The sequence below is a fragment of the Cervus elaphus genome, chromosome 1 (genome assembly GCF_910594005.1).
Source record: "Cervus elaphus chromosome 1, mCerEla1.1, whole genome shotgun sequence".
NCBI classification, from domain to species: Eukaryota; Metazoa; Chordata; class Mammalia; order Artiodactyla; family Cervidae; genus Cervus; species Cervus elaphus.
Genome location: NC_057815.1, coordinates 63849489 through 63875461, shown reverse-complemented (window position 1 = coordinate 63875461; position 25973 = coordinate 63849489). Strand labels below are relative to the sequence as shown.

The following is a 25973-nucleotide window of genomic DNA, read 5'->3' as shown; positions in this document are numbered from 1 at the left end:
GAGACAGAGCAAGGGGATGTCAGGGAGGAGACTGTGGTGGGAAATGCCTGTGGAGGAAAGCCAGGCAGCCATGGGAGCAAGGCGATACTGCTGAGTCATACGGAGGGGTGGTGCCATCACCATAGCCTCCCTCTCCCCACACGTCAGCATTGGCAGCTGAACAATAGAGAGGCTGGCCCATCAAACACCTGACTGCACTGAACTACAGAGTAGGACCCCACCCAGGGGCCCCTTTATGTGCCTGAAGTGCAGATCTAAAGAGTAGGACCTCAGTGAGGGGGGCCCCTCTATGTGCCTGATGTGCCAAACAACAGAGAAGGACCCCAGGCAAGGGAGACCTCTAAGTGCCTAAACAGGCGGAGCTATAAAGACTGGCCAAAGAGGCCTTCTGATCACTAGACACAAGAGGCTCAAAAAAAGACTCTGATAAGGCCATAACTCCTGCGGCAGAGGCAGTCCGTGTGCCTGCACACTTGGCACCATCAGGGTCCCTGCAAGCCAAGCAGCTATGCCACCTTCACGGTCAACCCTCACTGGGGCAGAGCTACCACAGGCAAGAAAAAAATATCTTGCGTCTATGCACATAGGGTTGCTTCAGTCGTGTCCAACTCTTTGCAACCCTGTTCCTTGAGGCCTGCCAGGCTTCTCTGTCAGGGGGGTTCTCCAGGCAAGAATACTGGAGTGCATTGGCCAGTACTGGTTGCCATACCCTTCTAGAGCACTATGCTTCCTGCTGCCCTAGCTGCCAACTCCCCTAGCTGCCAACCTGGTGCTGTCAGAACCCCTGCAACCCAAGCAGCTGCACCACCTCCACACCTGACCCTCACCCAAGTCCTCCAGCACAGCCTCAGGAGCAAACCCCAGTGGATAACCCACATGCAGAGGTGGAAATAGACCACAGTTAAAACCCAGAGGCAGTGTGGCTAAGGAAGAAGACCCAAAACCTTCCCACTGGCTGTACAAACCTCAGATTAAATCCACATGATCAACTAGGCAGACTCCGTGTCCAAGGAAAATATAAAAGGACACTGAGGGCTCCCACAAAAGAAAACACACTAGTTCTGATAGCTGTGGACATTGGAGGCAGGAACACACAGGAATAGGACCAGATTAGAATCTGAGCTGCACCCACAGCAGGTACAGAGATCAGCACAGTGTTGGAGGGCATCCTAGGGAGGTGAGCTGGACTGTGACTCCCAGCGAGGGAAAGGACTCTGACAGGGACTCAAGAACAACATTTATTATCCTTATGTTTTGACTTGTTCTGTATATTCCTGTGGGTTTTTTTTCTTTTTCTTCCCCCTCTGTTTTAGCTGTTGATTTTATTGGCATTATGAAATCTAATTAATTTCTGAGTTTTTTTCCCCCAGTCTCATTTTTTATTGTTGTTATCAACCTTTAGCCCTAAGTTGGGCTTTTGCAGTTCTGTGGAACTGTTCTTTGTTGTTTTTTTCTTTTATCTTTTCTTTTCTAAATTTTACCTCTTAATTTTTTAAAACCTATTATTATTTTTTCTACATTTATCCTTTGGTTTGCTTTCTGTACAGTTATTTTCCCCTTGTAGTTAATCTTTAAAGTATACAAATCTTCTTTACCTACATCTATTTAACTTTGCATGTCTATTCTTTTATCTTCACTTTCTTTCCTTTCCTCTCAACATATTTGTTAGTTTTGTTTTCATTTTCATTGCTTTATTCCCCACTTGGCACCTTGCTTTAGTTTTGTTTTCCAATTTATGCTTTACTTAGTTTTGTTCTTAACTGGTAAATATGATTTTTGATTTCCTTTGTTTGCTGAATCAATATACTGTATTTTATTTTTGTTGGACTGTTTGGACTTCACTCAAGAGTGTAAATGTATATTTGTATACTCCATTATTTTAATTATTATTTACCTGATTTTGTAACTGCCATTTGTCTGAGGTTCCTCTTTGGTTTCTCATTTTTGGGTATTTGTTTTATTCTCACTTAATGTCATAACAAACCACTTGTGGAATCTTTGTTCCTGATCAGAGATCAAGCTCTGAGTCTTTGGAGTGGGAGCACTGACTCCAAGACCCTAGATTACCAGAGAACTAACCCTAGGGAGTATCAAATAGTGAGAACTCACACAAAGGAAGCAACGTGAATACAAGACTGGGCATCACACAACCACCAGTAGCACCCTTTGCAGGACGCCTTATCTAAACAACAAGAAAAACAAAAATACAAACCCAATCATAAGCAGACAGGATTACCATCTCACTCAGCCTTGCCCATCACAGGAAAAACAAAAACAAACAAACAAAAAACCTTAGCACAAATCTCACCATATACAAAGCTTACACAAACAACTGGACCAACCTCAGGAGGGCAGAAACCAAAAGAAAGAAAGAATTCAACTTTGAAGACTGAGAAAAGTTGACCACAAACACAATAACTTAAAAAAATAATGAAAAGGCGAGCAATACTACACAAATGAAGGAACAAACTAGAAACACAGAAGTCCAAGTAAATTAAGAGGAAACAGGCAAACTACCTGAAAAAGAATTCAGAATAATGATAGTAAATATGATTAAAAAACCCTTGAAAACAGAATGGAGGAACTGCAAGAATCAATTAACAAAGAACTAGAAAAATTAAAGAATAAACATACAGAGACAAACAACACTATTACTGAAATTAAAAATACTCTAGAAGGAATCAATAGCAGAATATATGAAGCAGAAGAACAAATCCATAGGCTGGAAGATAAAATGGTGGAAATAAATTCTGAAGAGCAGAATAGAATAAAAAGAATGAAAAGAACTGAGGATAGTCTCAGAGACCTCAGGGACAATATCAAATGCACCAACATTCGAATTATAGGGGCCCCAGAAGAAGAAGAAGAATAAAAGAATGAGTATGAGAAAATTTTTGAAAAGATTACAGTTCAAAATCTCTCCAACATGGAAAAGGAAATAGTCCATCAAGTCCAAGAGGCACAAAGAGTCCCATAAAGGATAAACTCAAGGAGAAACATGCCAAGACACATACTAATCAACCTAACAAAGACTAAACACAAAGAAAGAATATTAAAAACAGCAAGGGAAAAGCAACAAGTAACATACAAGGAAAACCCCATCTCTTTAACAGCTGATCTTTCAGGAGAAACTCTGCAGGCCAGAAGGGAATGACAGGATATATTTAAAGTACTGAAAGGGAAAAATCTACAACCAAGATTACTGTACCCAGCAAGGATCTCATTCAAAATTGATGGAGAAATAAAAAGTTTTTCACACAAGCAAAAGTTAAGAGAATTCATTACCACCAAACCAGCTTTACGACAAATGTTAAAGGGACTTATATACTCAAGACATACAAGAGAAGAGAAAGATCTACAAAATCAACCCCAAATAATTAAGAAAATGGCCACAGGAACATATATACCAATAATTACTTTAAGTGTAACTTATATTAAATGCTTCAACCAAAAGACACAGACTGGCTGCTGCTGCTGCTGCTGCTGCTAAGCCGTGTCTGACTCTGTGCGACCCCATAGATGACAGCTCACCGGGCTCCTCTGTTCTTGGGATTCTCCAGGCAAGAATACTAGAGAGGGTTGCCATTTCCTTCTCCAATGCATGCATGCATGCTAAGTCACTTCAGTCGTGTCCAACCCTTTGTGACCCTATGGACAGCGGCCCACCAGACTCCTCTGTCTGCAGGATTCTCTAGGCAAGAATACTGGATTGGGTTGCCATTTCCTCCAACAGACTGGCTGAATGGATACAAAAACAAGGCTCATATATATGCTGTCTACAAGAAACCCACTTCAGACCTAAAGACACATATAGACTTAAAGTGAGAGGATGGAAAATTTATATTTCATGCAAACAGGAAGCAAGAGAAAGCTGGAGTTGCAATCCTCATACCAGACAAAATAGACATTAAAAATATTACAAGAGATAACAAAGGATACTACATAATGATCAAGGGATCAATCCAAGAGGAAGATAATAACAAGTGTAAATATCTATGCATCCAACATAGAAGAACCCAATACATAAGATAAACACTAACAGACATAAAAGGAGACATTGACAGTAACCCAATAATAGTAGGAGACTTTAACACCCCACTCACATCAATGGATAGATCACCAAAACAGAAAATTAATAAGGAAATACAAGTCTTAAATGATACATTAGATGAAATGGATCTCATTGATATCTTCAGGACATTCCATCCAAATGCAGAAGAATACACCTTCTTCTCAAGTGCATATGTAACATTCTCCAGGATAGACTACATGTTGGGTCACAAATCAAGTCTCAGTAAATTTAAGAAAATTGAAATATCAAGCATCTTCCCTGACCACAACGCTGAGATTAGACATCAATTACAAGGAAAAATCTGTTAAACACACACACACACACACACACACACACACACACACACACGGAGGTTAAACAATACATTTGTAAATAACCAACAAATTACTGGAGAAATTAAAAAAAAATTCCAGAAACAAATGACAATGAAAACACAACTCAAAACCTATAGGATGCAGCAAAAGCAGTTCTAAGAGGGAAGTTTATAGCAATAAAATCCTACCTCAAGAAACAAGAGAAACATCAAATAGAAAACCTAACTTTACACCTAAAACAACTGAAAAAAGAACAAAAAGCCACAAAATTAAGGGAAATCATAAAGATCCCAACAGAAATAGATGAAAAAGAAATGAAAGAAACGAGAGTAAAGATTAATAAAACTAAAAGTTGGTTTTTGAGAAGATAAACAAAATTGACAAACCTTTAGCCAGACTCATCAAGAAAAAAAGAGAGAAAAGTCAAATCAACAAAACTAGAAATGAAAATGGAGAGGTTCCAACAGACATTGCAGATATACAATGGAGCATAAGAGACTATCATGAACAACTATATGGCAATAAAATGGAGATCCTGGAAGAAATTGACAGATTCTTAGAAAAGTTCAATCTTCCAAGACTGAACCAGAAAGAAATAGAAATTATGAACAACCCAATTATAAGCGCTGAAATTAAAGTTATGATCAAAAATCTCCCCATAACAAAAGCTCAGGAGCAGATGGCTTCACAGGAGAATTCTATCAAACATTTAGAGAAGAGCTAATACCTATCCTTCTAAAACTCTTTAAAAAAATTGCAGAGGAAGGAACACTTCCAAACTTATTCTATGAGGCCACCATCACTCTGATACCAAAACCAGACAAGACAACACACAAAAGGAAAACTACAGGCCAATATCACTGAAGAACATAGATGCAATGATCCTCAACAAAATTTTAGCAAGCAGAATTCAGCAACACATCAAAAAGCTCATATACCATGATCAAGTTGGGTTTATTCCAGGGATGCAAGGATTCTTCAATACATGCAAATCAATCAATGTGATACACCAATTAAAAAATTGAAAGATAAAAACCATATGATAATCTAAATAAATACAGAAAAAGCCCTTAACAAAATTCAGCACCCATTTATGGTTAAAACTCTTCAAAACATGGGCATAGAAGGAACCTACTTCTACACAGTAAAGGCCATATATGGTAAGCCTATAGCAAACATTATTCTCAATGGTGAAAAACTGAATGCATTCCCCCTAAGATCAGAACAAGACAAGGGAGTCCACTTTCACCACTATTATTCATCATAGTTTTGGAAGTCCTAGCTACAACAATCAGAGAAGAAAAATAAATAAAAGTAATCCAGATTGGAAAAGAAGAAGTAAAGCTCTCACTGTTTGCAGATAATATGATACTATATATAGAAAACCTTAAAGATGGTGTCAAAAAATTACTAGAGCTAATCAGCGAATTTAGCAAAGTTGCAGGACACAACACACAAAATCACTTGCATTTCTATATACTAACAGAAATCACGTGCATTTCTATATATTAACAATGAAAAATCAGAAAGAGAAATTAAGGAATCAGTCCCATTCACCAGTTCAAAAAAAGAAAAAAATATCTAGGAATAAACTTACCTAAGGAGACAAAAGAACTGTACACAGAAAATTATAAGACTCTAATGAGAGGATCATCGAAAAAGCAAGAGAGTTCCAGAAAAACATATATTTCTGTTTATTGACTATGCCAAAGCCTTTGACTGTGTGGATCACAAGAAACTGTGGAAAATTCTGAAAGATGTGGGAATAACAGACCACCTGACCTGCCTCTTGAGAAACCTATATGCAGGTCAGGAAGCAACAGTTAGAACTGAACATGGAACAACAGGCTGGTTCCAAATAGGAAAAGGAATATGTCAAGGCTGTATATTGTCACCCTGCTTGTTTAACTTATATGCAGAGTACATCATGAGAAATGCTGGGCTGGAAGAAGCACAAGCTGGAATCAAGATTGCCAGGAGAAATAGAAATAACCTCAGATATGTAGATGACACCACCCTTAGGGCAGAGAGTTGAAGAGGAACTAAAAAGCCTCTTGATGAAAGTGAAAGAGGAGAGTGAAAAAGTTGGCTTAAAGCTCAACATTCAGAAAACTAAGATCATGGCATCTGGTCCCATCACTTCATGGCAAATAGGTAGGGGAAAAGTGGAAATAGCATCAATCTTTATTTTTTTGGGCTCCAAAATCACTTCAGGTGGTGATTGCAGCCATGAAATTAAAAGACGCTTACTCCTTGGAAGGAAAGTTATGACCAACCTAGATAGCATATTACAAAGCAGAGACATTACTTTGCCAACAAAGGTCCATCTAATCAAGGCTATGGTTTTTCCAGTGGTCATGTATGGATGTGAGAGTTGGACTGTGAAGAAAGCTGAGCACTGAAAAATTGATGCTTTTGAACCATGGTGTTAGAAACGACTCTTGAGAGTCCCTTGGACTGCAAGGAGATCCAACCAGTCCATCCTGAAGGAGATCAGTCCTGGGTGTTCATTGGAAGGACTGATGCTAAAGCTGAAACTCCAGTACTTTGGCCACCTCATGTGAAGAGTTGACTCATTGGAAAAGACCCTGATGCTGGGAGGGATTGGGGGCAGGAGGAGAAGGGGATGACAGAGGATGAGATGGCTGGATGGCATCACCGACTCGATGGGCATGAGTTTGAGTAAACTTCAGGAGCTGGTGATGGACAGGGAGGAGTGCTGCGATTCATGGGGTTGCAAAGAGTCGGACACGACTGAGCGACTGAACTAAACTGAATGAGAGAAATCAAAGATGACATAAACAGATGGAGAGATGATATTCCACATTCCTGGGTAGGAAGAATCAGTATTTTGAAAATGACTATACTTCCAAATACAATGTATAGATTCAATGTAATCCCTATCAAATTACCAATGGAATTTCTCACAGGACTAGGACAAAAAAATTCAAAATCCATACGGAAACACAAAAGGCCCCAAATAGCCAAAGCAGTCTTGAGAAAGAAGAAAGGAGCTGGAGGAATCAATCTTCCTGACATCAGATTATACTACAAAGCTACAGTCATCAAGACAGCATGGTACTGGCACAAAAACAGAAATGTAGACCAATGGAACAAGAAAGAAAGCCCAGAAATAAACCCATGCACCTATGGGTACCTTATTTTTGACAAAGGAGGCAAGAATATGCAATGGGGCAAAGGTAGCCTCTTCAGTAAATGGTGCTGGGAAAACTGGACAGCTACATGTAAAAGAATGAAATTAGAACACTTCCTAACACCATACACAAAGATAAACTCAAAATGGATTAAATACCTAAATGTAAGACAAGAAACTATAAAACTCTTAGAGGAAAACATAAGCAGAACACTAGACATAAAGCAAGATCCTCTATGACTCACCTCCTAGAGTAATGGAAACAAAAACAAAAGTAAACAAGTGGGACCTGATTAAACTTAAAAGCCTTTGCACAGCAAAGGAAACTATAAGCAAAATGAAAAGACAACCCTTGGAATGGGAGAAAATAACAGCAAATGAAACAACTGACAAAGGATTAATTTCCAAAATATACAAGCAGCTCATACAACTCAATACCAGGAAAACAAACAACCCAATCAAAGAGTGGGAAAAAGACCTGATCAGACATTTCTCCAAAGAAGACACACAGATGCCTAGCAAACACATGGAAAGATGCTCAACATCACTCTTTATTAGAGAAATGCAAATCAAAACTACAATGAGATACCACCTCACACAGGTCAGAATGGCCCTCATCAAAAAGTTGACAAGAGATAAATGCTGGAGAGGGTGTGGAGAAAAGGGAACACTCTTGCACTATTGGTGGGAATGTAAATTAATATAGTCTTTATGGAAGACAGCATGGAGATTCCTTAAAAAACTAGGAATGAAACCACCATATGACTCAGCAATCCCACTCCTAGGCATATACCGTGAAGAAACCAGCGTTGAAAAAGGCACAAGTATTCCTTTGCCCATTGCAGCACTATTTACAATAGCATGAACATGGAAGCTACCTAGATGTCCATCGATGGATGAATGGATAAAGAAGTTGTGGTGCATATACACAATGAAATATTATTCAACCATAAAAAGGAACACATTTGAGTCAGTCCTAATGAGGTGGATGAACCTACAGCCTATTTATGCAGAGTGAGGTAAGTCAGAAAGAGAAAGAGAAATATTGTGTTCTAATGCATATATACAGAATCTAGAAAAATGGTACTGAAGAATTTATTTACAGGGCTGCAATGGAGTGAAACAGACATAGCGAATAGACTTATAGGCATGGGGAGAGGAGAGCAGAGGGTGAGATGTATGGAAAGAGTAACATGAAAACTTACATTACCATATGTAAAATAGATAGCCAATGGGAATTTTCTGTATGAACAGGAAACTCAAAAAGGGACTCTGTATCAATGTGGGTGGGGAGGGGGATGGAGAGAGATGGGAGGGAGGTTCAAAAGGGAGGGGATATATGTATACCCCTGGCTGATTCATGTTGAGGTTTGACAGAAAACAACAAAATTCTGTAAAGCAATTATCCTTCAATTAAAAAAAAAAAATTTAGCTGTCAATATGTTTTGCAACTTGAAATTATATAAAATAATGAGCATGTGTGCATGCGTACTAAGTCACTTCAGTCGTTTAGGACTCTTTGCAACCCCATGAACTGCCAGGCTCCTCTGTCCGTGAGATTCTCCAGGCATTGGGATCTTCCCAATACAGGGATCAAACTGGATCTCTTATGTCCCCTGTATTGTCCAACAGGTTCTTTACCACTAGTGCCACCTGCATAGCTGTTAATTCTGAAATGTAAGTGAAAGAAGGGAATATTATATATTCACATGTATATATAATGTGTATATATTCACATATATACACATGTATATATATATACACACCCATATATATATATATATATATATATATTAAGATATATGCAATGAAGATAAACTACATTCAAAAATATTCTGGACAAAATACAAAAGGAGTTAGTTCTTGACTGCCTAGATTGAGGTTTAAACCAAAATGGTTCAGGGTCAAAGCTTGAGTCGGCACTAGATGCTCTCAGTCCCTGAAGAGGTGGACACAGAATGTCCTTCTCAGGGGAGACACAACCTTTGTATAAAGTGTTCCTCTTAGGGACCGTGGGCAAGAAGGCCAGCCTGACACACAGGAGGAGGCAGCACATTTCCTTGGGAAGGTAGCCCAGGTCATACTTTATACTTGTGTGTATGAGGGGTCTTTCATAAAATGGCTCAGACTGGTGGGGCAGCTTAGCATTGTAGACATTGAGGAGAGTTTCTAGAGGTCACATCAGGTAGAATCACTTGCAGATATATCACAATATGACATGCCAGGCCACCTTTATTTCAGTTACTGCTACAGAGAGGGAGCATCCAGACACAGTGTTCTGTACTTTCCCTGCAGATATGGGCCTGGGTAAGTGATTAGAGTCCAGAACCATGGAAATCAAAGTGATAGTCAGTAGAGTGACCTCTGAAGTAGTTGCTGTATCATATGGATTGTAAGGCCTTAGGGATGACCTTTGCACTCTGAGCTACAAAACAGGGATGTTAATATTTGCTTTCTCTGTGTATTAACCCACATTCAAGAATCAGATTCTGTAAAGGCGACAGTGCTTTCCACAGTTTGTGTGATAAAACATGAGTTGGCTGACAGCATCCAATTTTGTTTTGAGTTGAATCTAACTCACATATTCTATATTTTAAAATGAAAAGCAAGTACTTGTAAATTTATCCCAGGTAGAAAGTCTTTCAAAATGAATATCAATAAAGGAGTATTAAAAGTTTTGTCATTTGTTTCCTAAGTGCAATGTATACCTGAGATATTATAAAGATGCTTTAAAACACAGCTCCTTATCTAATTAGATGAAAAAATTAATTTTCAACCTAAAATGAATGGTGGGGTTCAGTTAACATATTCTCTCAGAAGGGGCCATGTGTATACTGTTTGTAAGCTATTGTATTTTATTAAAAAATCAAACAGTAGCACTGAGTCATATTCATGGATAATAATGTCAGATTATTTCAACCAATGTTACTAAGGGGCCAGTGTTAAGGCGTGTTTATGTTTCACATATACAACATCTTATTTTATTAACACAAGAGCCACTTGAAGTTGATACTATTATTATCTCAGACTAGACAGTTAAAATAAAGCTCAGGGAATGATTTTCCTAAGGTCATCAGAGTATAGGAGAGTGAAAACTTAAAACCATGTTTTGTTGGGTTAAAACGGAGTGTTCCCAACACCAATTGATTTTTAATCAACCACAATAGGCAGAATATTTAGACTTAATATAGGCTGTTTCTTTAGTTTATGTTCTTTGACTTTAATTGTTTAATATTATTGTTAGATTTTAGGATTTTTAGCTCTTAGCAGTAACTGAGTGAAATAAATGATTCTATCTTTAAAATAAGCTCCAAAATTGAATGTTTTATTAATTCAAATTATACTGTAACCTGCAGTACAAAATGACTAGGTTTATATTTATGCTTTTTAATATGAATCATTTTAAACATATATAATCAATAGACACACATAATACTCTTATCAGCAATTTCAAGAACTATATATTGAATTTTCCTTCAGATCTGAATTTGATTTTTTAAAGTAAAATTTACACACATTTACATGTGCATACTTTATCTGTATATTTTTAACAAAGGTAATTGTATATCCATTTATACCCTACATTCTTATAAATGATTTTTCTATCATGTCAAAAATCTTCTTTGGTTTCTTCCCACTCTGTCCCTCAAACCACTGAATAGATATCTTCAGCACTTATTTTATCTGTATAATCTAGAATTTCATAGAAATAAAATTATTTACTTAATACTCTTTAGTAGTAATTGGTAACTCAGTATGATGATTTTAGATTCATCTATGCTGTTGCACACATAAGCAGCAAATCCAGCTTTGTTGCTGAATAGAGTTGCATTACGTAAACATCCTCAAACTGATTTGTCTATTTACTTAGTGATGAGTAGTTGTGATGTTTCCATTTTAGCGTAATTATGAATAAAGCTGCTATGAACATCCCTGCACAAGTCTTTGTGTAAACATATGCTTTAATTTGTCTTGAATCAACACCCAGGAGTTCAATTATTTCAGGTAATTTAAGAGACTATGTTGCTCCACATTATTACCAAAAATTGATGCTCTCATAGTTTTTAATTTTGATCATTCTAGTGCTTGTGTAGTAATATATCATTATATATTAAACTTGTAATTCCTGATGCCTAACGATTTTGAGAATTTTAATGTCATTTGTATATTTTCTTTTGCCAAGTGTCAGTTTAGGTCTCTTTATTTTTCCACTGTTTGTTTTTCTTATTTATTAGTTGTATTTTGTATGTTTTTGACATGAATTTCTTTTCAGAGAGTAGAGATTATGAATATTTTATTCCAGTCTTACTCTCTAAATTCATGTTCTCTACAATAACTTTTAAAATTTCATGTAACATGTAATAGCTTATTTCTTATGGTTCTTGCTTTCTGTGTTCTGTCTTAGAAACCATTACATTCCATGGGGTAGCAAAGACATTCTCCTTTTTATGAATTTTACAGAATTTAAGTTCTGTTTCTTTTTTTAACCGAGGTCTATTTTAGAAGTATAATTAAAATTTTGCATATGTTGTGAAGCTGGAGACAAAGTTCTTTTTTCCTCATAAGTATATTCAGTTGCACCAGATTACTGGACGGAATAACTATCCTATTTTCAGTGAATTACCACATTTTTCTCTTGATAAAATATAACTGAGCTTGTAAAATGTGTTTATTTCTTTTATTTTTATTACATTCTAATTATCTATCATTGCACAAATGCTATACGTTTTGATTACTATAGTTTTATAAGTTTGAAGTTCTATGGTATGTTCCATCAAGTTTTGTTATTCTTTTCCCAGTGAAGGTATTCTTAAAATAAGTTAGATGAAGCTTAAATTTCTTGGAATTCAACAAAGCTGTTCTAAACTTACTGCGTTCTAAACTTACTGCGTAATTTAGGAATAACTGACATCATAACAGACTTCAGTCTTTTAAACTACAGGTTAAAAAAATTTTTTAAGTCTTTTTAAATTTCTGTCATGTTTTATAATTTTAAGTACTTTATTGCTAAGTTCTCCATGTTTCTGATGTCATTGAAGGTGATATGTACTTTTATAAAACTGTAATTTAAAATGTCAATTTCCAATGTTTTGTTAAAAACAAGTATAAAAATATTCTTATACTTGAGTGATAAACTAAATTATTGGTTCTAAATTAACAGTTTATGTACATTTTTCTTGACATATTGACCTTTTTACTTCCAGTAATATATTAAATATAACTGATGTTTGTTGATATTCTTGGCTTTTTCCAAATCCTAGGGAAAAAAATTTCAGTGTTCCACTATTCATTATGATATTAGCTGGAGAATTTTCATCAATTCCTTTTGCCTAATTGAACAAGATTTATGCTTTGCCTATTCTATTGAAAACTTTTCTTTTAATATAATACATAGATATTGAATTAAATGACTATTTTCACACCTCTATTAAGATGATCACATTTGTACATGTGTAGAACCACAGCTTTTTATTGTAAAAGTATAAAAATACTAATAATCCTGCAACCACAACATAAAAGCACAGTTTCACTAAAATACAGATTTAAACACAGTCTATTAAGCCAAATAAAGAAAAAGTAACACCTAGAGAGACGGGACTATGACAGGCAAATAAGCCTAAGAAGTGGATGTCTTACTGACCACCATGACCATTATGGGGCTTCCCTAATGACTCAGATGGCAGGCGACTGGATTCAATCCCTGGGTCAGGAAGAAGGGAATGTTTACCCACTCCAGTATACCTGCCAGGAGAATTCCATGGCCAAGGAGCCTGGTGGGCTACATCCATGAGTTCTCAAGAAGTCAGACACGACTGAGCAAATAACACTTTTGGCCATTATAAGGAAATATTCCTAATCCAATATTTACACTTTAAAAAAATAACATTTTGGAGGCTTTTCTTTTTTGTACTGCTCAACTAGGTAACCAAGGTAACTTGAAAATATTATACAAGTTACGATTATTGAAAGGATTTTCAGTTGATATCAGCATATGTAGGTGAGCATTCCACAAAAGAATGAGCTCAGAAATGATTCAGTTCAGTTCACTTGAGCTAAGTTCAGTCGCTCAGCTGTGTCCAACTCTTTGTGACCCCATGGACTGAAGTAGGCCAGGCCTCCCTGTTCATCAAAAACTCCGGGAATTTACTCAAACTCATGTCCATTGAGTTGGTGATGCCATCCAACCATCTCATTCTCTGTCATCCCCTTCTCCTCCCACCTTCAATCTTTCCCAGCAACAGGGTCTTTTCAAATGAGTCAGTTCTTTGCATCAGGTGGCCAAAGTGTTGGAGTTTCCACTTTTACATCAGTCTGTCCAATGAATATTCAGGACCGATTTCCTTTAGGATGGACTGGTTGGATTTCCTTGCAGTCCAAGGGACTCTCAAGAGTCTTCTCCAACACCACAGTTCAAAAGCATCAATTCTTCTGCACTCAGCTTTCTTTATAGTCCAACTCTCATATCCACACATGACTACTAGAAAAAACATAGCTTTGACTACATGGACCTTTGTTAGCAAAGTAATGTCTCTGCTTTTTAATAAGCTGTCTAGGTTGGTCATACTGTTCTTCCAAGGAGCAAGTGTCTTTAAATTTCAAGGCTTCAGAAACCATCTACAGTGATTTTGGAGCCCCCCTCAAAATAAAATCTGTCACTGTTTCCACTATTTCCCCATCTATTTTCTATGAAGTGTTGGGACAAGAAGCCACGATCTTTGTTTTCTGAATGTTGAGTTTTAAGCCAACTTTTTCACTCGCCTCTTTCACTTTCAATAGAGGCTCTTTAGTTCTTCACTTTCTGCCATAAGGGTGGTTCTGTTCAGTTCAGTTCAGTTGCTCAGTCGTGTCTGACTCTTTGTGATCCCATGAACTGCAGCACACCAGGCCTCCCTGTCCATCACCAATTCCTGAAGTCCACCCAAATCCATGTCCATTTTGTCAGTGATGCCATCCAACCATCTCATCCTCTGTCATCTCCTTCTCCTCCTGCCCTCAATCTTTCCCAGAATCAGGGTCTTTTCAAACAAGTCAGCTCTTCGCATCAGGTGGTCAAAGTATTGGAGTTTCAGCTTCAACATCAGTCCTACCAAAGAACACCCAGGACTGATCTCCTTTAGGATGGACTGGTTGGATCTCCTTGCAGTCCAAGGGACTCGCAAGAGTCTTCTTCAACAACACAGTTCAAAAGCATCAATTCTTCGTCGCTCAGTTTTCTACACAGTCCAACTCTCACATCCATATATGACCACTGGAAAAACCACAGCCTTGACTAGATGGACATTTGTTGGCAAAGTAATGTCTCTGATGTTGAATATGCTATCTAGGTTGGTCATAACTTTCCTTCCAAGGGGCAAGCGTCTTTTAATTTCATGGTTGCAATCACCACCTGTAGTGATTTTGGAGCCCCCAAAAATAAAGTCAGCCACTTTTTCCACTGTTTCCCCATCTATTTCCCATGAAGTGATGGGACCAGATGCCATGATCTTACTTTTCTGAATGTTGAAAGCCAACTTTTTTCACTCTCCTCTTTCACTTCCATCAAGAGGCTTTTTAGTTCCTCTTCACTTTCTGCCATAAGGGTGGTGTCCTCTGCATATCTGAGGTTTTTAATATTTCTCCCGGCAATCTTGATTCCAGCTGTGCTTCCTCCAGCCTAGCGTTTTTCATGATGTACACTGCATATAAGTTAAATAAGCAGGGTGACAATATACAGCCTTGACATATTCCTTTTCCTATTTGGAACCAGCCTGTTGTTCCATGTCCAGTTCTAACTGTTTCCTGACCTGCATACAAGTTTCTCAAGAGGCAGGTCAGGTGGTCTGTAATTCCCATCTCTTTAAGCATTTCATCTGCATATCTGAGGTTATTGATATTTCTCCTAGCAATCATGATTCCAGCTTGTGCTTCATCCAGCCCACTGCTTCTCATGATGCACTCTGCATACAAGCTAAATAAACAGGGTGACAATAGACATCCTTGACATGCTCCTTTCCCAATTTGTAACCAGTCTGTTTGTCCATGTCCAGTTCTAACTGTTGCTTCCTGACCTGCATATAGATTCTCAAGAGGCAGGTCAGGTGGTCTGGTGTTCCCATCTCTTTAAGAATTTTCCAGTTTGTTGTGATCCACACAGAAATGATTATGAATCATTATACCACATTAACATTAGAGAAGTGCAACTTATAAAATCCATGTGGAATATTAAACAGGATAGGAATAATTTGAATATCTTTGAGAGTTAAATTTAATTGGACCCTAATTTCCTTCCATTATTTTCTCAATAATTTAATTGTTATTCTAGTATATAAATATATACAGTGACATCCAACAACCATATATTCCCTCATGTCTCCCCAGAAATACTGAAGAAGACAGCAGAGCATCCTCCAAGAATTTTCAGCAGAATGTCCTTTCTTAATGACACCACCTCACATCCTTCTGCCTTCCTTCTGCTGGGTGTACCTGGTCTGGAAGATTTCCATATATGGATTGCTTTCCCTTTCTTTGTTGTTTATCTGATAGCCCTTGTAGGGAATGTCACAATCCTGTTTGTTATCAAGACGGACCAGAGCCTTCATCAACCCATGTTCTACTTCCTGGCTCTTCTCTCCTTTATTGATCTAGGTCTGTCCACTTCTACCATACCCAAAATGCTGGCCATCTTCTGGTTCAATCGTAGGAAGGTAAGCTTTGAAGCCTGTCTCATCCAAATGTTCTTTATCCACACCTACACTGGCATGGAATCTGTTGTACTCCTAGCCGTGGCAATTGACCGCTTTGTCGCCATCTGTTATCCACTGAGGTATACCACTATCCTCACCAACAAAATGGTAGCCATCATGGCCTCTGTTGTAGTTGGGAGGCCAGTCCTCCTTGTCATCCCCTTTTGTCCTCTTCTCAAAAGACTTCCTTTCTGTGGACACTACATTATTCCTCATACCTATTGTGAGCATATGGGAATTGCTCGTCTAGCTTGTGCTAACATAAGAGTCAACATCATTTATGGCTTATTTACCATTGCTGCCCTGATCTTTGACTTGCTCCTCATTGCCCTCTCCTATGTTCAGATTCTACAAACTGTTTTCCACCTTCCTTCTAGGGATGCCAGACTCAAAGCACTCAGAACATGTGGTTCACATGTCTGTGTCATCTTAGCCTTTTACACACCAGCATTTTTCTCCTTTATGACGCACCGATTCGGTAGGAATGTCCCTCGCTACATTCATATCCTCCTGGCCAATTTGTATGTGGTTGTTCCTCCTTGTTTAAATCCAGTCATTTATGGGGTTAGGACAAAGCAAATTAGGGGCCAGGTTGTGAGAATATTTTTCAAGAAAGAGTGACCCAACATATTCAGAATTTGGTAAGTTCTTCCAGGCTAACCTTTATTTTGAACACTTCTCAGGGTCCCTAAATTGAGATTATATAAAGGCCACCAAGGCATTACTTCAGCCTTTATTACTTTAACCTCATTTTAAAAGTTTCCTTTATATAATTTTCACTTTGACTTTCAAGAGATTATACTGAATTTTTTTCACTAAAGATGAGAGAAGATTGTGGAGCCAAGTAAAAGTTGTAATAAAATTTATTGAAGACAAATTATCCTTAATGATGAAAAATTAATATTTTCTCTCTACTGGTTTTCGTAGTCAATGCATTAAAGCAAACAAATATAACTTAAAAAAACAAAAACAAGACTTTGATGTTGGAAAGAGAAAATAAAACCCTATTTCTTATGGCATGGTTTGTCCAGGCAGAAAAATCTTATGTAATGTACAAGACCATTAGTACTAATAAAGCATAAGTTTAGTGAGTTTAGAGGATGCAAGGTCACAATATAAACATTTGGATTTCTTACATAAATGACATCCCATTAGAAATGAAATTAAATATTATTTTAAACAGTGGAAAAAAGAGACATATTTTAGAAAAAAAATACATATATATGACCTACATAGAGTAAATATATAATCACTGCTACAAAAGATTAACAAAGACAGAAATGGAGATACAAGCAATTGTCATGTACCCATGTCTTGATACAGTGAATATTTCTATTCTCCCCAAGTTGATATACAGATTTAATCATATTCCAATTGAATTTCTAGGGGCATTTTTTGGGGTATTGATTGAAAGTCTGATACTAAAACTTATATGGAAGTGTAGAAGTGAAAATAATCAAAATAACTTTGAAAAATAATGTAACAAAGTTGAAGAATATACATCAATAAAGTTAGTACACTAGTGGCATAAAATATGATTGATCAATATATTGATCAATATAGAAGAAGCCCCAAAATAGAGCCACATATAGACATGGTTAATTGATTTTTAACAAAACGCTAAGGTGTAAGTTAGTTCAATGTAGAATTATAGATTTGAAATAATTTTGTAAGGATGTACACATGAATGCACCTCCATCCATACCTTATATTCTACATTAAAAAATGAAGTAATTCTAAATTATAAAGGCTTTAGAAAAATATTAAAGATCAATATCCAGATAGAGTGTAAAACTGTGAAAGCATTAAACTTCTAAGAGAAATTACGGTAAAGATCAACATCTAAATATGATTTTAGGTGGCGTCGGCGGCGCGGAGGCAGCAGGCGGTGTCCGAGTGGGGGCCTTTGCCCCGCCAGGATGTTACCGGGCTTGGCCAACGCCGCTGCGGCCCACAGATGTAGCTGGTCTTCCCTGTGCCGGCTCCGTCTGCGCTGCAGGGCGGCGGCCCGCGGCACCAGCGACCTCCAGGAATGGCAGAATTTATTGATATTTGGAAGCTTTTCAAACAGCGTTCCATGCTGTACACTGAATCAAGTGAAGTTGTATTCCACGAACGCTCAGAAAGAAGGACAGGGGTCACAGACTCAGAAAGCGGAGAAAGTGCCTTCGTTTGATGACGCAGCAGAAAATATGGGTGCAGAACTGAAAGCTCCAATTATTAAGCAAGAACCTCTCCAAGTAAGAGTCAAAGCAGTTCTTAAAAAGAGGGAATATGGACCAAAGTATACTCAGAATAATTTCATCACTGGAGTCAGAGCAATGAATGAGTTCTGCCTCAAATCCAGTGATCTGGAACAACTACGAAAAATCAGACAACGAAGTCCTCATGAAGATACCGAGTCCTTTACTGTATACTTGAGATCAGATGTGGAGGCAAAATCTTTGGAAGTTTGGGGAAGCCCTGAAGCTCTTGCCAGAGAGAAAAAACTTCGTAAGGAAGCAGAAATTGAATATAGAGAAAGGCTATTTAGAAACCAAAATATACTGAGAGAATATAGAGACTTTCTGGGAAATACTAAGCCACGTTCTAGAACGGCATCAATTTTTTTAAAGGGGCCAAGCAAAGTGGTGATGGTTGCCATTTGCATCAATGGATTAAACTGCTTCTTCAAATTTCTTGCTTGGATTTATACGGGTTCAGCAAGCATGTTTTCAGAAGCGATACACTCTTTATCTGATACTTGTAACCAGGCCTTACTTGCATTGGGCATCAGTAAGTCTGTTCAGACACCAGATCCTACTCATCCGTATGGATTTTCAAATATGCGCTATATTGCTTCACTAATTAGTGGTGTTGGTATTTTCATGATGGGTGCAGGATTATCTTGGTACCATGGAATCATGGGATTGCTCAATCCTCAACCAATAGAATCTCTTCTATGGGCATACTGTATTTTAGCGGGATCATTAGTATCTGAAGGAGCAACACTTCTTGTTGCTGTAAATGAGCTTCGTAGGAGTGCTCGGGCCAAAGGAACGTCATTTTACAAGTATGTAATGGAAAGTCGTGATCCTAGTACCAATGTTATATTACTGGAGGATACTGCGGCAGTGTTGGGAGTGACAATAGCAGCCACTTGTATGGGCCTTACCTCCATAACAGGCAACCCAGTGTATGACAGCCTAGGCTCTTTGGGTGTGGGCACCCTGCTGGGCGTGGTCTCAGCGTTCCTCATCTACACCAACACAGAGGCGCTCTTGGGGCGATCCATCCAGCCAGAACAAGTGCAGCGGCTTACTGAACTCCTGGAGAACGATCCGTCAGTAAGGGCGATTCATGATGTTAAAGCCACAGACCTGGGCTTAGGGAAAGTGAGATTTAAGGCAGAAGTAGATTTTGACGGGCGAGTTGTTACGAGATCATATTTGGAAAAACAAGATTTTGACCAAATGCTACAAGAAATTCAAGAAGTGAAGACTCCTGAAGATCTAGAGACCTTTATGCTTAAACATGGAGAAAATATTGTTGATACTTAAGGAGCTGAAGTAGACAGACTTGAGAAGGAACTGAAAAAACGAAATCCTGAAGTTCGACATGTAGATTTAGAGATATTGTAGACTTGATGGGATGAATCACCTTGGAGGGATCCTTGGAACCAAGTTTACGAAGACTACTTTCCCACACTGAGGGAGTCAATGCCATTCAGAAGCCGTTTATTTGAAGATGGAGGAAGTATTTATATGAAAAGGGCAATGCAACAGTCCATAGAACTAAAATAGCTTCTTCTAAGAGACATATTACAAGTTGAATCAATTTGGAAATCATGTTTTTATGTTTCAGTGGGAAACGTTTTAGTTACTTAAATTGTCATAATTTCTTATTTTAGCCTGTCAGTGTGTATTGTACCCACAATCATGTTCCTTCCTTCATGTGGGTAAAAATAAGCAGCGTCCATAAGGTTATGATTCTTTATTTTGTTGCCAGTTAAGATTTCACTCCATCAAAACCTGTCAATCTTGAACATTCTGGCTAAATCTTGTATTCTGGTTTTTGAAACAGTCACTCCATTTTCAGAGTCTGTCTTTGCTTATAGAATGTAGAAATTATTTCGACATGGCTTGTATTTTTGCCCTGAGCACTACAGGGAACACTGTGCTAATAACTTGGTTATCTATAAATGTCCATTCCAGTAGGACTTTGTTCCTCAATTGAAGGAAGATAACTTCAGTACACTCTTTTAGGTCATGCTAGTTGCTGTTGTGTAAAATTTCTTTTCTCTCCTTTGTTTTTTTTTTCTTATTTAGTTTAATTTTTCTAATGGTAGGAAATATAAAATAACCCTAGAGGTTTCCATGGGCCAGTGTGATGACTGGTTTTTAGTTTTTGTTTTTTTAACTGGCTCCAATGCTGCCATGTGTATTTACTAGGAGATAATGCATTTATAAGCATTTTAACATTCTGTAAAGTGGACTAGAAATATTTATGATTTTACAGACACCACAGCATTTTATTTTTAATTTATTTTAAAAGAGGCACTACTTATGTAAATCTGAACTGTGATATTTCTTGCTTTAAGAGATAGAGACGTAAACCTCTCTTATACAGAGACTTGTGACCATGACTTTGTTTAATATCATAGTCAATAGTATAACATGAGTTTCTTGCAGTTACAAATGGGCATTTAGCATAAAGTATGATTATAACATTATGTAAGTAGCTTTCTAATGATCATAAAGTATCAAGGTGAAAAAACATGCAATTCAGTAATTGAAAACTTAGTGCAAAACTACAGCTGTCTCTCTCCATCTGTCCAACCCGTTCACATGCACTTTAAATTGTTCAGGTTCGGGTGAGCGTTGTCCATGCAAGCGTGATGCTGAGTGAGTAATCTCTTTGCTGGAAAAGGGGGTGTTTAAGGACCTAGGTCAGTGTCTATAAACTTAGATTGAAGTTTATCAATTATAGCAAATTGTAATGCCAGAAACAAAAAAATAAACATTTGATTAAAGGGGAAAAAAAAATAAATATGATTTTAAAACAAACTGATTTTATAAAACTTAACAGTTTCTGCTCTTCTAAAGCACTGTTAAAAGAACAAAAACACAAGTTGAGATTGCAAGAAGATGCTGCAAATTAAATATCTAATAATAGATTTGCATACAGTATACATAAAGTTTAAAGGAAATCAAACCTTTCAATAGAAGTGGGCCAAATGTTTTAATGAATTTTTCATCAAAAGATTAAAACAAACACATTAATCACTTTCATTGTCATTAAGTAATTAGGAAATGTAAATTAAAATCTCACAAGATACAATAACACCCTACGACATTGGAAAACTAAGAAAAAAAAAAGACTGGCCATAATGAGAGGAGGTGAAGAAACAGGTACTCTACTGCTTTTAATAACATAAACATCACAGATACTTTGGAAAAACAAATGACAATTAATTAACTCTAAGTTTTCAGTCCTAGTTACTGTTTTTAAAACCTTTTATTTTTATAAAGCAGTTTTAGGTTCACAGTAAAATTAAGTGAAAGGTATAAATATTTTCCATATACATCCCCCACACATAACTTTCCCCATTCAACTCCCATTCAATTCAGCTTAGTTCAGTCGCTCAGTCGTGTCCGACTCTTGGCGACCTCATGAATCGCAGCACGCCAGGCCTCCCTGTCCATCACCAACTCCCGGAGTTTACTCAAACTCATGCCTGTCAAGTCGGTGATGCCATCCAGCCATCTCATCCTCTGTCATCCCCTTCTCCTCCTGCCCCCAATCCCTCCCAGCATCAGGGTCTTTTCCAATGAGTTAGAGTTGTACATTTGTCACAATAGATGAACCTACGTTGACACGTCATAATACCTAATGTCCTTAGTTGATCTTAGTATTCATTCTTGGTGTTGTGCGTTCACTCAGTTTGGATAAATATATATAATGACACATATTCACCATTATAGTATCATACAGAACATTTTTATTGCCTTAAAAATCCTCTATCCTATTGACCCCTGCCCTCCACCTCAAACTCCAACAACCACAGATATGATGATTGTCTCCATGCAAGTGTGCATGCCAAGTCACTCAGTCATGTCAACTCTTTGTGACCCTATGGACTATAACCCACCAGGCTCCTCTGTCCGTGGGATTCTCCAGGCAAGAATACTGGAATGGCTTGCCTTGCCCTCTTCTGGGAGATTTTCCTGACCCAGGGATTGAACCTGCTTCTCTTACGTCTCCTGCATTGGCAGGCAAGTTCTTTACCACTAGTGCCACCTGCGAAGCACTACTATCTCCATGGTTTTACCTTTTCCAGAATATCATTTATCTGGAATCACAAAGTATATAGCCTTTATAAATAGGCTTATTTCATTTAGCAATATGCATCTAAGTTTCCTCCAAGGCTTTTCATGATTTGACAGTTCATTTATTTTTCATACTGAATAATATTCCACTGTCTTTTGCGCCAAAGTTTACTTTTCCATTCACTTACTATAGGGTATCTTGGTTGCTTCCAAATTTTGGCAATTTTGAGTAAATCTGCTATACACACCTACATGCAGGTTTTTCTGTAAATGTTTTCAACTCTATTGGCTAAATATCGTAGAGCATGACTGCTGGAATGTGTGGTAACAGTATGTTTAGTTTTGTAAGAAACCATCAAACTGTCTTCCAAACTGGCTGCTTTCCTACCAGCAGTGAATAAGAGTACCTTTTGCTCCACATCTTTGCCAGAATTCAGTGTTGTCAGTGTCCAGACTTTGGCTTTCTTAATAGATGTTCATTATTGTTTTAATTTGCATTGTGCTGATGATATATGCTGTGGACTATCTTTGTATATACTTATTTGTCATCTCTATATCATTTTTTATTTTTCATTTTTCTTAATTATTTTCTTGTTGAAGAATAATTGATTTACAGAATTTGGTTGTTTTCTGTCTACTCTCAACACAAATCAGCCATCAGTTCAGTTAGTTCAGTCGCTCAGTCGTGTCCGACTCTTTGTGACCCCATGAATTGCAGCACACCAGGCCTCCCTGTCCATCACCAATTCCCGGAGTTTACTCAATCCCATGTCCATGAGTCAATGATGCCATCTAGCCATCTCATCCTCTGTTGTCCCCTTCTCCTTCTGCCCCCAATCCCTCCCAGCATCAGGGTCTTTTCCAATGAGTCAACTCTTCGCATCAGGTGGCCAAAGTATTGGAGTTTCAGCTTCAGCATCAGTCCTACCAAATAACACCCAGGACTGATCTCCTTTAGGATGGACTGGTTGGATCTCCTTGCAGTCCAAGGGACTCTCAAGAGTCTTCTCCAACAACACAGTCAAAAAGCATCAATTCTTCGGTGGTCAGCTTTCTTCACAGTTCAACTCTCATATCCATACATGACCACTGGAAAAACCATAGCCTTGACTAGATGGACCTTTGTTGGCAAAGTAATGTCTCTGCTTTGTAATATGCTATCTAGGTTGGTCATAACTTTCCTTTCAAGGAGTAAGCGTCTTTTAATTTCATGGTTGCAATCACCACCTGTAGTGATTTTGGAGCCCCAAAAAATAAAGATTGACACTGTTTCCACTTTTTCCCTATTTCCCATGAAGTGATGGGACCAGATGCCATGGTCTTAGTTTTCTGAATGTTGAGCTTTAAGCCAACTTTTTCACTCTCCTCTTTCACTTTCATCAAGAGGCTTTTCAGTTCCTCTTCACTTTCTGCCATAAAGGTGGTGTCATCTACATATCTGAGGTTATTTCTATTTCTCCTGGCAATCTTGATTCCAGCTTGTGCTTCTTCCAGCCCAGCATTTCTCATGATGTACTCTGCATATAAGTTAAATAAGCAGGGTGACAATATACAGCCTTGACATATTCCTTTTCCTATTTGGAACCAGCCTGTTGTTCCATGTTCAGTTCTAACTGTTGCTTCATGATCTGCATATAGGTTTCTCAAGAGGCCGGTCAGGTGGTCTGGTATTCCTATCTCCTTCAGTATTTTCCACAGTTTATTGTGATCCACACAGGTAAAGGCTTTGGCATAGTCAATAAAACAGAAATAGATGTTTTTCTGGAACTCTCTTGCTTTTTCGATGATCCAGCAGATGTTGGCAATTTGATCTCTGGTTCCTCTGCCTTTTCTAAAACCAGCTTGAACATCTGGAAGTTGACGGTTCACATATTGCTGAAGCCTGGCTTGAAGAATTTTGAGCATTACTTTACTAGCATGTGAGATGAATGCAATTGTGCGGTAGTTTGAGCATTCTTTGGCATTGCCTTTCTTTGGTATTGGAATGAAAACTGACCTTTTTCAGTCCTGTGGCCACTGCTGAGTTTTTCAAATTTGCTCCATATTGAGTGCAGCACTTTTACAATGTCATCTTTCAGGATTTGAAATAGCTCAACTGGAATTCCATCACCTCCACTAGTTTTGTTCATAGTGATGCTTTCTAAGGCCCACTTGACTTCACATTCCAGGATGTCTGAGCCATAGGTATACATATTCCCCTCTCTTTTGAACCTCCCTCCCATCTCCCTCCCCATTTCACCCTTCTAGGTTGAGTGCCTGTTTCCTGAGCCATACAGCAAATCTTGTTTGCTGTCTATTTTACATATGGTAATGTAAGTTTCCATGTTACTTTCTCCATACATCTCACCCTCTCCTCCCTCTCCCCATGTCTGTAAGTCTATTCTTTGGTGAAGTGTCTCTTAAGGCCTTTGGCCCATTTTTTTTTTTTTTTAATCAAGTTGTCTATTGGTGTTAAGTGTTAAGAATTCCTTGTATATTTTAGTTAACAATCCTTTCTCAGATGTGTCTTTTGCAAATATTTTTTTCTAGTCTATGCCTTTTCTTCTTATTCTCCTAAAGAGGTCTTTCAAATTATAAAGTTTCAACTGTAATTAAGTCCTGCTCATCAATTATTTCTTTTATGAATCATATCTAAGTGTTGATTCTAAAAAGTCACTGTCATACCCAAGGTCATTTAGGTTTTTTCCTACATTATATTACAGGAGTTTTATGGTTTTCCATTTTATATTTAGGTCTGTGATGCATTTTGAGGTCATTTTTCTGAAGGAGGTAAAATCTATGTCTAGTTTTTTTTTTTTTTTTTTTTAACACTGTGGATGCCCAATGTTCCCACACCATTAATGAAAAGACTGTTTTTGCATCCTGTAGCCCCAGACCCTGGGACACACTTTCTCTCACCAGTTAGCCACACTAGATCTTGGCCCCAGCTACCAGTGGGCTGGCATCAGCCCTGGGACCCCTGGGCCCTGCAGTCAGAGGAACTCAGGTCTGTCAAGTAGTAGACAGGTACAAGCCCCAGGAATCCCTGGACCCAGCCCTGCCCACCAGCAGGCTCAACACAGCACCAAGATGTTGGAGACCTTCAACAGAGACCTCGGGATCTAGTTCTGCCCATTACTAAATTCACACTAACTCTAGGATCCCCTAGTCTCAGCTCTACCTACCAGGTAACTGGCACCAGCACCAAGATCTGGTATCACCCACTAGTGTATGAGCACCAGTCCCCTAATTTCTTGGGTCCTGACCTTGCCTATTAATGAGCAGACACCAGCCCCAGGAAAAGTGTAGCCTCACAGCTTTCCTTCTCAGAACCCAGCCAATACACCAAAAGGCTAGGCTCTGGCTTGGAACAACCCCAGATTTGGACTTTTCCCCCACAGAGCTCTGGCTCTGCCACTAGCA

The 25973-nt window shown here is 38.1% G+C and overlaps 2 protein-coding genes across 2 annotated transcripts; both read left to right on the top strand.

Annotated features, from left to right (window-relative positions):
* Window positions 1-15945: 15945 nt before the first annotated feature.
* Window positions 15946-16884, top strand: LOC122701662 (olfactory receptor 52E4-like). The gene has a single exon (XM_043914890.1). It carries the CDS (start codon window positions 15946-15948, stop codon window positions 16882-16884), a length of 939 nt encoding a protein of 312 aa, XP_043770825.1.
* A 1242-nt stretch (window positions 16885-18126) lies between these two features.
* Window positions 18127-20816, top strand: LOC122695801 (zinc transporter 9-like). The gene has a single exon (XM_043905800.1). The coding sequence runs from the start codon at window positions 18183-18185 to the stop codon at window positions 19800-19802; it is 1620 nt and encodes a 539-aa protein (XP_043761735.1). The 5' UTR covers window positions 18127-18182; the 3' UTR covers window positions 19803-20816.
* Window positions 20817-25973: the final 5157 nt, after the last annotated feature.